General features: G+C 43.2%; 1 protein-coding gene across 11 annotated transcripts in view; it reads left to right on the top strand.

The window, feature by feature from the left end:
• gapvd1 (GTPase activating protein and VPS9 domains 1) overlaps window positions 1–12217 on the top strand; it is a 37142-nt gene that overhangs the window by 3934 nt on the left and 20991 nt on the right. For 3 of the 11 annotated variants that reach the window (XM_015972165.3, XM_015972166.3, XM_015972163.3), the window contains exons 2-11: window positions 3826–4043; window positions 4128–4395; window positions 4477–5049; window positions 5137–5220; window positions 5860–5994; window positions 8546–8738; window positions 9292–9372; window positions 10676–10833; window positions 11019–11148; window positions 12073–12198. In XM_015972165.3, coding sequence (XP_015827651.3) covers window positions 3859–4043; window positions 4128–4395; window positions 4477–5049; window positions 5137–5220; window positions 5860–5994; window positions 8546–8738; window positions 9292–9372; window positions 10676–10833; window positions 11019–11148; window positions 12073–12198 — 1933 coding nt within the window. In that variant the 5' untranslated portion in view covers window positions 3826–3858. Of the gene's footprint in view, window positions 1–3825; window positions 4044–4127; window positions 4396–4476; window positions 5050–5136; window positions 5221–5859; window positions 5995–8545; window positions 8739–9291; window positions 9373–9640; window positions 9665–10675; window positions 10834–11018; window positions 11149–12072; window positions 12199–12217 lie in introns of all 11 variants that reach the window. The other 8 variants (XM_054731369.2, XM_015972171.3, XM_054731368.2 and 5 more) reach the window with 7 other exon arrangements.

The following is a 12217-nucleotide window of genomic DNA, read 5'->3' as shown; positions in this document are numbered from 1 at the left end:
TTCCAAAATTAAGGATGTCCCGATACATTTTCACTTCCGATACGATACAGCTTTTGCAGCCTACAGTACAGACCAATGCCGATATCAGTCCGATAAAATATCAGCAAAAATGAGAGTCAGACTGATAGGGGGGGGGGGGGGGGGGGGGGGGGGGGGTTGCACGCTCCGTCCCGTAGCGCTCCTCCGTGAGAGCGGGGGTGGTGGTTGGGGGTTGCACACATTACGCTGCTGTTTCTCACCAGTGTCAGCTGATGGAGGGCTCTAGTTTTGTTGCGCCATTCGTGTCAGTGGACACGGTAGGGTCGGGGAGGGGGGCGGGGCATGATGCTTAGCCTGGCGGGTGGGCAAGTAAAGCCTGGCGGGCCACCAGGCTTATAAAGCGCCGGGGGAAACCCTGTATACATTTTAGCAGCACATTGATTGTTGGGGTCCTTCAGGTCCTTTCTTCAGTCTAGTAGTGGCGGCAGTTGGCCACATACAGTAGGTGCCTGATTTATTTATCTATTATTTTTAATCAGCTTGTAAAAATAATTTCGGCTGAAAAAATTTAATATATATCAGCCCAGTATATTGACAGGCCAATATATCGGTCGGCCTAGCACAAATCACACGTACTTTTACCTATTTCGTAGTCTGGAATGTATGAAAGGCTTGATCAATTAATATTACTCCGAGAACAAAAGCCATCAACAGTAAGTATAAAAAAACAATTAGAAAATCTTCATGTTTTGTAAACTTCCCCAGTTCAGTTCCACCACTGGAAACTTGTGCATGACAGGTGTTGCACTGAGCCACACAGAAAAATACTACCACATGGCTGACATTGCACTTGTTCCTTTCTACTTCACTAGGATGCACTGTTCTGATCACATGAGCTTTGTATGCTGGATCTGGGCACTGCTGGATAGAATTGCTAGAATTACATTTAAAACAGAACTGACTGCGTATGTCAGATTTTTGATGCAGTTTGATACAATTCGATACTTTTTTGAGCCGATATCGGACCTATTTCCAATATCAAATTCGGAACGGGACATCCCTATCCAAAATAACCCAGAACCTTATTTAGCACCTTATGATTTTTGTTCCCATGACACCTGTCACATCAACCGATACACAGTTGGTTTTGTTTTAAGTAATCAAAGACGTAATCGGCCTGTTCTTTCAGATCTGTTAACATTCACACGTGTAACTCAACGTTTTAGATTCTGATTCTTGTCAGAGTGTTGTTTGGTTTCTCTTCTGCTTCAGAGTTCCTCAGCGGTCTCACTGACTGACTCACTGGTTGGCATAGCGTGGATCGCATCTGAGCTGACGGACAAACAGCAGCTGGTCTAGTTTAGCTGCTTTTTCACTTCTGTTTGAGGATTGTGCTTATTTAAAAATGATTGTGCATGTAGAAGTTCATGATGAGTGTCCAGGCTTAACGAGGGGAAGAGTTCATTTATTAGTCGTCTGTTGTTTGTTAGTATGAATCCGTTACTGGAGGGATGAAAAATAACTTTTTCCCTGATGCGTTTATGCAAATGTTCTTGGCTGACCAGTTTCTATATATGTACATTTCTAGCATTTTTACATATTTTCAATCTGTTCAGCAAAAAATACCAAGAAACCTTTAATTCTGTTTATAATAATATACATAAAATGAAATGGCCATGTTCTGAACAGGTTTTAAAGACGGTCATTAATATTTCAATTAGATTCTTTAAAAAATTAGCAATAATTAGAAAATTCTCAACCAGACAAACATATTTATTGAGAAAACAAAAGCTGTTATTGTTTTCAACGAATCACTCCTCCAGGTTTGTGTTGTTTGTGGAGATAAAACATCAACGTTGCAGAGTGGTAGAGTCGTGTTGCTGTTATCCAATCAGAGGCGACATGTCCAAATATAAGGACATAAGACTCCAAAACCTGCTGTCTGATGCTTGGCTGGGATGCGACTCACGGCTAATTCCTGGAAATGGTGCACTAGTACACCCCCACCCCAAGTACATTTATCTCAATGAGCAATGTGTTTTTCTTCTGATTGCGGCAAGTTTTAAACAAGATTTATTAAATTCTGAATGCCATCGGTTACTGCCAGTTACAAAAATATGTGACATCAATACTACTTCCTGTAGCAAATTATTCCACATGTTTGTTTTATAAGATCATAACAAAATAATATCAAATGTTATGTACACACACCGATGGACAATGCAGTGGTTTATGTACTTATTTATTTTGAGTAATTTTTTTCAATGAAAAAAAATATTCTGGTGAGTTACTTTATAAATGAAACTCATACTTTTATATTCTGAAAAAATATTTTTGGGATGCCCTGCCCTCCATGTGTGAACACATAAAACAAAAACGGGGTTAAACTCATTCATTTGTGCTTGGACATGAAATAACTGTTTATTTTTTCAGACGGTTTCTGGCTAGTAGTAAAGAGCTCAATGCTGTTCTGCTTTTGGTTGCAGTTCCTGGTCTTAGACAATAAACGTAAACTATTTTACAAGCAGCATGAAGAGCTTCCCTCCATTTCTGCTTGCTTTGGCCTCAGCTGAAAACTAAAAGCGTGACTTCTCTCGGCCATCAACAAAAAAACCTCCTCACTCCCACCTAGCTGCACCTTTGATCTTTTGATCAATTCTTTTATGATTACTTTGCTTATGTGCCATGTCCTAAATGAAAACGACCCAGCAGGAATCCTGGTCATCACAAGTTTCAGTGACTGCTGAAGCCAGTTAGTGCCACTGATGCACACGGACAAGATGATCTGGGAATCAGCAGATTAAGTAGATTTGTCGACAGCATATATTTTCCAAATATGAACCAAAGTTGTGAAATTATTTCATGTTTAATTTACAGTTGTAGTTTCATGTAGAGAACTGATCATTTTCTGTGTAAAGATAAACCAGTTTAAGTTTGTCAGGCGTGTCAAACACTCATCATGGTTGTCTCTCATTCTGTGTGAAACGACCCAGCCTTGGAGTCCTTCCCACTCCCAGGCTGTTTTCTGTGGTCTGGTGTCATTCCACGCTTAAATCTGTGTTTTCAGTGTCGGCAGCCGATTACAAAGGTGCTTTTGTGGAAAGGATTCACTGAGAAATCATTCAGATTTCATGCACTCTGCTTGATTTGCATATTTTGGCCGTGCCAAATTTGAAGAGGAAGAGTGCTTAGCATTTTCTGATGTGTAGCGCTGAAGAAGCTAGCTCTCATTGTTGTTGCAGCTGCTGTGGAAAGTTTACAGAATGCAAACAATTACTTCCCTCCATCAATTGGACTGTAAACTGATGTTCATGCAACCCTTCACAGAAAATGAACACATTTGCTATTTTTTTTTATTTTAAAACATCATTTTAAAAAGTTCCAGCTTACTTCAAATAATGAATCTTTAAATAAAGTCACAAGTTGGGACACTTAAAACATTCTGTTTGTGCTTCTTGACCTTAAGATAATTATTGTATACGTCAAAATATTTCATTGTTATTGATAAAAAATAATCTTCTAAAGGGCAAAGCAGAGACAGAGTTCTTTAGAGCTTCCTGTTCAATAACTCACCTTGACATTTTAACAAGTACGTCTTAACTGATTTATTTATTTATACAATTGTGGAACTGAAACATGAGCAGAAATGAACCTGATGAAGTCACTGTGGGCTGTTTTCCCAGACTTCAGAACCACTTCAGGCATGTTGATTCTGTTTTTCCCAGTTGATGATTCTTGTCAAGTGAAGTAACTTGATTCCTTTCACTGTTTCAATATTGAGTATAAAAATGTTGATCTATTTAAAGTTTTAAACATATTTACCTCCTGTTTCTGTTCGGCCTCCAGCCGTGACCTATCTGCCTGAGTGAGCCGGTGAAGATGGTGAAGCCAGATATCCACACTCTGGCCCACCACCTAAAGCAGGAGCGGCTCTACATCTCGTCAGAGAAGCAGCTGATCCAGAGGCTCAACAGTGACGTGCTGAAGACTGCTGAAAGGTTGTATCATGCTGCCTGGATCGCCAAGCAGCAGAGGATCAACCTCGATCGGCTCATTCTCACCAGGTCAGTGCCCACCTCCTCTTTGAGCATCCAAGGGAGTTATCTGAATGTAAAATGTGTTTAATGCCTTTTTGTTCTGTTGTTTAGTGCGGAGGCCTCCCCCGCTGAGTGCTGCCAACATGCCAAAATGCTGGAAGACACACAGTTTATTGATGGATACAAGATTCTCGGGTTCCAGGAAACAATCTATGGTGAGTTCCTGGCCAGGTTGAGGGAAAATCCCAGACTGGTCGCATCCTGCCTCGTGGCAGGAGAGAGACTGAACCAGGAGCACACCCAAGGAGTCATCCATACGGTCTTCACCTCACTCTATGGCAACTGCATCATGCAGGAGGATGAGAGTTACCTTCTGCAGGTCAGGAATCCCACCCATTTCTAATCATTAGAAAATACATCTATCAGACTCTTGAAATATTTGTCTTTACATTTTTCCCAGGTGTTGAGGTACCTGGTAGAGTTTGAGCTTAAGGAGAGTGATAACCCGCGCCGTCTCCTCCGACGGGGAACCTGCGCCTTCAGCATCCTTTTCAAGCTGTTCTCTGAGGGCCTGTACTCCGCCAAACTCTTCCTCACTGCCACCCTTCATGAACCCATCATGCAGCTGCTGGTGGAGGATGAGGACCACCTGGAGACCGACCCGTCCAAGGTGACGGAGCGCCTTACTCCAGCCCAGCGCGAACGCTTTGGAGAGAAAGGGTCTGAGGACTACAGGCAGCGAGTGCAGACAGCTGTTGAAGCCAACGAAGCCAAACTCGTTGCTCTGGTGAACAAGTTTATTGGCTACTTAAAACAAAACACCTACTGCTTTCCTCACAGCCTGCGCTGGATCGTGTCCCAGATGTATAAGACTTTATCATGCGTGGAGCGCCTTGAGGTGGGTGAGGTGCGCACCATGTGTACAGACCTCCTCCTGACCTGCTTCATTTGCCCGGCTGTAGTCAACCCGGAGCAGTACGGTATAATCTCAGACGCACCCATCAACGAGGTTGCTCGCTTCAATCTAATGCAGGCAAGTGGTCTGCATTGTTGTGTGTTCATGTTTACACGTTGAAGTTGTTCTGCTTTACGCTAACGCTGCTTGGGTTTTGTTGCACAGGTGGGGCAACTTTTGCAGCAGTTGGCCATGGCTGATGATGATGCAGACCCAAGGAGGAAGAGCAGTTTGTCTAAGTTTGATAAGGTTTGTGTGATTAAAGTATTTTCTTGGCACCAAAGTGAGTAGTAGTTAGCCTAGTGAACTAGACCAAATTCTTGCTTTGCAAAGTTTGGTCTAGGAACGCTCCATTGGAACCTCCACAGCACCTAACAGCATTCTGGCTGGCCAATCGCAGCTTTCTAGAGGGGCTTCAAACACATAGAGAGCTGTGATTGTTCTATAATGGTGGGCCAATTATAGCGCTATATCTGCTTTGTGAACCAGTCACAGCACCTTATCTGCTTTGTGGGCCAATCAGGGCCCTCTATTCGTCTGGTGGGCGGGATGATGCAACATAGTGGAACAAATTGGCGACGGCTCGTTTGAAATGGCTTTTACATAAATTTAGGACTATTTGGACTTGGGCTTTATTAGAATCAGGAGCAGATAGATGTATTCAAGTTCTTTTTTTTAGAAAAAGATTTATTTTCGCCTTCTTCAACTGCGGACCGCCTCGTTTACAGACATTTGTTGCAGTGAGTATGTCACATTGTTCATTGTCCAGTAGCATGCGGAGATCTTTTGAAAGATGGTGGTAGAACCCGCCCCACCACCGAGAGCCGTCAAAGGAGTGTATAGTAGTTGTGTATCTTTGTACAAAGCCACCATTGTTTTGTTTGGCAGGGTTGTGTTGCTGCCTTTTTGGATGTGGTGATTGGAGGAAGAGCGGTCGAGACCCCCCCTATGTCTTCAATGGACCTTCTGGAAGGCCTCAGTAGGACTGCTGTCTACATTACTCATAATCAGCTGCTGGCCCTGGTAGGTTTTGGTGTGAAAGTGCAACATTTAAATGCTCTTTATGAGTCTGAGGGCTCTCAGTGCATTTACATGTACATACATAAAACCAAACTATTGCCCTAAATATACTGGTGTTGTTTTAAATGCATGTAGACGTGTTAGTCAGGCTGAAGGTGAACAGGTTCTAATCAAGCTGAAGCAAACAGATAATGAGGTAGGAACCCGACTGCATCTGCATGTAAACGGCTCAGTCGAGCTGACGCCTGTAACTTCCAGAAGGGATGAGACCACAGAAGTGGTCTTCTGATAAAATCATCGCCACAAAGTAGCATGTGTAACACCACCAACCAGTGCAGTATGTACCCAATAAGCTGTGCTGCAGTGCTGTTGTAATTTCCTCCAGCCATTGTGCATATCCTGTTTTAACTCTGTGTGCTTCACTCCCACTGGCGTTTGCTTACTTTTTGTGTTGCTATAAGATAAGTGTGAGAATACTGAAACAAAAGGGCGCATGTCTGCACCTACTGTATCGGAGTGGAACGAACTTCATTTGAGTGATTGGTTTTCTAATGAACATGTAAACTAGGAAAAAGGCTCCCAGTCTATTACCTTAGATCTGCCTAGATTGACTTAGATGTGCGTCTAAACACACTGAGTGTTACAGACTGAATCTGCCAGCTGCAATACTTTAATATCAGGTTATTCTCAGGGACAATTTTTTCATTGAAACCATTTCAGAGCATATTAATGCACAAATTCCATTTTTGGTTCTTTTTTTAAACACAGATGAGGTTTCTCTTTACCTTGCTGACGTTTTGTTTGCGGCTGCAAACATCTTCAGAGCTGGCGCTGATGGTGGCGTCACTTCCTACTCCGTTTATCCGCAGGCAGCAGAGGACTTTGTTGCCCTCTGGTGCCCGCTCTCCCCTCTCCGATGATGCAGTCCCATGCCCACATCTGTAAAATATAAAAAATATGAGGGAACAAAATCCAAACTTCAGTTTGAATAGTTTGAATAAAAACTGCAGCTTTCCTAGTGGTCTTGACTATGAATTGATACATGAACACTTTGTGATAATTATTCAAGACTGCTCAAATGAAGACTGGCAAGATGGGCTGGGGTCTCCATGCCCTGGGTGGCATTTTGGCAACAGAGGTGCCTATTGGGGCCAGTGTGGGAGCTGGCTCCCTGGAGGGCTAAGCCCAACCAGCCATTCCTCCCCATCCCCACACATTTTTCTCCTCCTGCTCCCTCACATCATCACACAATCATGCACATAGGACCTTGGGGGGTGAACAAATCAGGGGGTGTGGGTATGGACCCCATTTCTGCATTCCTGTGGCAACCTGCCCCCCAATTTTATTTGCACCAGATGATGCCCGCACTGCCCGCTCACCACCGCCATGGAATACACCTCAACAACACAAAACACTATATTGGAGCAGGCGGAGGGAGACTAGGGGTCTTAGCACACCTCTGTTGTCACTTGGCTTCCTGGGGCTGGGGGCTAGGAGGGAGATCTGGCCATCTGGTTGGGGTCTGGGGTGGTGGGTTGCTGTGCTCAGCGTTGGGCGGGGGAGCCTGCTCATCAGCACCCCAGCAGAAAGGGTCAAACTCTGGTAACCGGTAATGGTTGAACCCCGTGTGCAGCAGTACCGGGACCAGAGTGAATAGGGTGTGTATGGGGAGCATGAGTGGGTGTCCGACGTGCATTTTTGTAAGTCTTTGGTTGTATGAGATTATGTGTGAGCATGAGGGAGGGAGTGTGTGCCTGTGTCTGCGTACAACTGCATATGTCAGGTGGGGCCTTTGACTCCTCCCTTCTCCTGGGACTTCTTTTGCTGCTATACATCTTCATCTCCCCTCCCCCTGCCATACCTGGTGTGGAGTGTGGTGCCTTTGTCTGCCTGAGTGTTCGTGGCTCCCGGGTCAGGGGGTTTAAGATTTTTGGCGTCTGCCTGATCAATCCCAGTGGCTGCCTGGTGGGGTCTGGGTCCCTGGGCTCTGCTGGGTCCCCAGCGAGGGTGGTCGCCCCTGCATACCGGGTTGCTGGGTCCCGGGCTCGGCCGGCTGGGGGGTGGGAGGCTGCGGGCGGGCCTGTGGGCTTTCCGCTGATATCTCCCGGGACTCTGCCGGCCGCTGGTTGTGGCCCCCCGAGGTGATCCTCTGTGCCTCTCGAGGGGGCAGGGGCTTTTCTGGTCGCGGTCTCCTTGGGGTCCTTGTGTTCGGGGGCAGCTCCTGGATTTCTGAAACTTGGAGCTCCCTCCATCTCCAATGCATCTTTGGGGGGCAGATCTGTGGCCCCTCACACTCTCTATTGGACGCTCCTATAGAGAAACCTTACATATACAAGCGCGGGTACACACACAGGTGCTCACATGGTGCTCTCATAAGTATGGACTCGGGCGCGCTCAGCACATGTCTTAAGGCTGTGGTTGGCACAAAATGCACTGTGATTTATTATCGTGTGATTGTTCAGTAAAACAATGTTGATTTTACATTTCTTCAAGTTGACAATAGGAGACTTTACTATAATGAACCCGGAACGATTGCTCTCCACTTCCTGTTCAGGTGGACTTTGTTCGGAGTGTGATGGCAGGAGACCACCTACGGGAGGAGGAGCACATGGCCCTGGAGACCCTGCTGGCCAACGTGCCTCAGTCTCGTACTGTAAAGAGCAACAGCCTAGAACTGACTCCCTCCAACACCCCCCAGCTCTCCCCCGCTACCACCCCAGCCAACAAGAAGAACAGACTACCCATAGGTACCTTCCTGCGTCTGCGCATTCTGGTTTTTAGATTCTGCTGACGGACACACTTATTACCATGATGCAAGCTCCTGTAATTTTCTGATGCAGAGCTCTGAAAGTGGAAAGACCAGCATTTAAAATAAGAGCTAGAACATCTGAGTGTGATCTTTGGTTTAATGAAAAGCACAATAAACAAGCTGAGTTGAACGGTGATGGCTGGTGAAAGTCCGTCTTTCATGGGAAGCTAATGAGCTACTTCTCGGCTTGTTATAAGGATAATTAGCACGGCCTGGATTGAGGCTCAATTACAGAAATGACAACCAATTAAATTACCAAAAATAAATGAACTCATTTTAATTGGAATGGATGGAATAGATGCATAGATTACCTTCATTAGCTTTCCCCCAAGAAATGCATCAAAGCAGCACTTGTATGAATAGAAATAAACAATTTCTGCTCCCATTTCAGTTAAGGATGTGACTTGATTTTGAGTTCTACTGATGATTCTTCCTCTTACTCCCTACCTTGCCCTTCTTCTTTCCTTTTTGTGCTGCCACTGGCCGACCAGGACAACATTTAGCTGCTATAACATCCTGGGACCCCACAGCCTCCACTTTGTCTGCTCACATTCCGTTAGTAACCCCTTTTGGTGGGTAGCCGGTCAGTTGTGTTCGAGCTGGACTCAACCTAACCCGTGTTATCTGTTGTCTCGCCAGGCTACGTGTTAGAAAACACTCATTAGTCTGTTCTCAGAGCTGCACCGCCACCCTGCTTTCAGTTACGTAGCACTGCTGTTGTCCATGCACTTCCACCACGGCCTGTTTTGCTTCCCACAGCACTTTTGCTGATTGTAAGAATTCAGATGTGTTTACACTCATTTTGTTTTCCCCTTTTTATGTTTTTGCTTCCTCATTCAGCAGAATTTGGCAGTTCATTATCAGGTAGAGTGGGGGGAAATCTCTTAAACCTTTCCTCTTCTCGTCTTTAGGGTTGGGCAAGGCTCGCACTTGAATCTTGACATTCAACTGTTCTTTTTTCCTGAAATATTTCATTCTCTGTGCACCTGCAAAATGCTGATTATTAGTTAACGAAAGTCCAAATATTATTAATGTATTCCAGTAGGAGTAACATCGCCGTAACATAGTCTTATTAGGGGATGTGTCAGAAAGTCAAAACCTTTTTTCTTTGGTAATAAAATTGATGGCAACAATTTAACAAAAAGTGTTAAAATTAAATTGATTCAGGATTTTTTTAATAACTACTATTCATTCAGGAGCCTCGATAAATATTCATATATTAATTTGTTTATTATTTACTATATAATCTATAGTCTCTAAATGAGAGCTTCACATATAAAAACAGCTGAAACATCCAACTAAGTTTGGCCAAACACTTCTTTCTAGCATCAGCAATCTCAGCCTTTTCATTTTGCAGCCTGTTAATAATTGAGTTAATTGTTGTAGCAACAGAGTAATGAAACTAAATGCATTAAATCATTTTAGATACGTTTGTGTGCGCTTTTCTTTTCAGAAACATAAATAAATGCCTTTGCCAGAGCTTTGCAGCCTAACTGATGAACTGCTGTTTAGCATCAAAACAGGATTTCATTTTCAGGCTTGAGGCTTTTTTAATGCTAAACAAGAACTAATCTCTTGAGACAACCTCATCTTTAACGTCATATCAGTGAGTTGCAAACTGAAGATTCGTTTTTATTTAGGATTTTTATAGGCTGATTAATTTATTGTGAATTAGATGTAATTTGGCATTAATAACAATTTAGAAAGTTACTGAAATCAGTCGTTTTTATCAAATATAATTACGAGCAACACATTGGTATGACATGCAGAATATAACTATACTTTGTGCTTGTTGTTGTTTTGGGTTTAAAGCCTTATTTAGGAGTTTTAAACGTGAGAAATCACACCTGTTTTCTTCCACATCCCACCAACCAGCAGCTGCTCGCAGCCGCAGCCGTACCAACATATCCCAGGAGGTGGAGCCAGAGCCCGGCTCCCAGGAGTCCCTCCAAGAGCTGGTGCCAGAGGAGGTGCTTGTGATTTCACTGGGAACCGGCCCTCAGACTGTCCCCGGGATGATGTCAGAGAATGAGGTAATGTGACTGGAATTAATGTCCCTTTCCCAGGCAGATGACTGGACACACTATTATTTCGTTGAAGAGTCTGTTATGCGTTTGACTTACGTTTGTGTGTGATGGAGAATAATATGTATTAACCCTAACCCTAGAAGAGTTTAGCTGTGCTTTTGTAAACTGCCGTTGTTTCTGCTGCTCTGTAGGTTTTGAACTTGCAGATGGGCGATGGGGCCCAGGGGGACGGCTCTGCCGATGATGCTAAGATGCACGGGAAACCAGACAAAACCCTGCGCTTCTCTCTGTGCAGTGACAACTTGGAAGGAATCTCAGAGGGTTAGTTTGCAGTCTGGTGTTTGAAACTTCCATACTTGACTTATTGTGTAGAAATCAGGGGAGCAACATACAAAAACTATACACAACCCTTATTTATTTTACAGAAAAGAGCTCTGAGTTTCATCAATTATAGTGGCTGTAGAGATCCACCAAACTTATTGTTTATTAAATATAAATGACTGAAATTTCATGATTTAAGACTGGAACATCATACAAACCATGTATAAAGCTATTTTAGGTACTCTGCCAACAAACATTCAGGGGATATTTGAAAAGAGAACTAGTATTACATGCTGAAAGAAACTGATGTGTTAACAAAACCTAGATTTAGAACTAAAATTAAGGAGTGGAACATATCTGTAAATGGTGTTAAATTATGGAATAACCTTAAAAAGAAAATAAAAAAAAACTCTGTCATTTAATATATTCAAAAAATGTTCCAAATTGAGTGTACTAAATAATTATGTAAATGTAAATTAAATCAATGATCATGATTGCACTGGAATTTATAACAGGAAAAAGTTTAAAATGAATCTGTATGTGTGTCTGACAAATGGTAATTATATATAAATTGATTATTTTTACTGGAAAAGGGGGCAGAAATTATAAGATGTATTTCTTCATTCTGCTCCTTTTCGTTCAAATTAGATTTTTTGTTATGTATTTCTCATTGTTTATATGTTTTATTTGTTTTTATTTTGAATGAAATAAACGAAGAAAAAAAAATAAAGAACTCAACACAAAGACACTAAATGGTTGTCCTCTACTTTTTATACACATTCAGTTAAATGTGTCCCTGTTTTTCATTTTTCCTCCAAAGTAGTGAAATTTAATCAGCTACTTTGGTGGTTTTAAAATAATGAGTTCGTGACAAATAATGGCACATGACAGAAATGTGTTGACATGTTAACTTTCCTCCCTAAGGACCGTCCAACCGTTCCAACTCTGTGTCCTCTCTGGATCTGGAGGCGGAGTCTGTTTCCGAGCTGGGAGCTGGGCCCTCCGGGAGCAATGGGGTTGAGGCTCTGCAGCTTTTGGAGCACGAACAGGGTATGTGTTAAAGAAATCA

The sequence above is a fragment of the Nothobranchius furzeri genome, chromosome 17 (genome assembly GCF_043380555.1).
Source record: "Nothobranchius furzeri strain GRZ-AD chromosome 17, NfurGRZ-RIMD1, whole genome shotgun sequence".
NCBI lineage: Eukaryota > Metazoa > Chordata > Actinopteri > Cyprinodontiformes > Nothobranchiidae > Nothobranchius > Nothobranchius furzeri.
The sequence above is the reverse complement of the archived record's forward strand: the minus strand, read 5'-3'. Positions and strand labels throughout refer to the sequence as shown.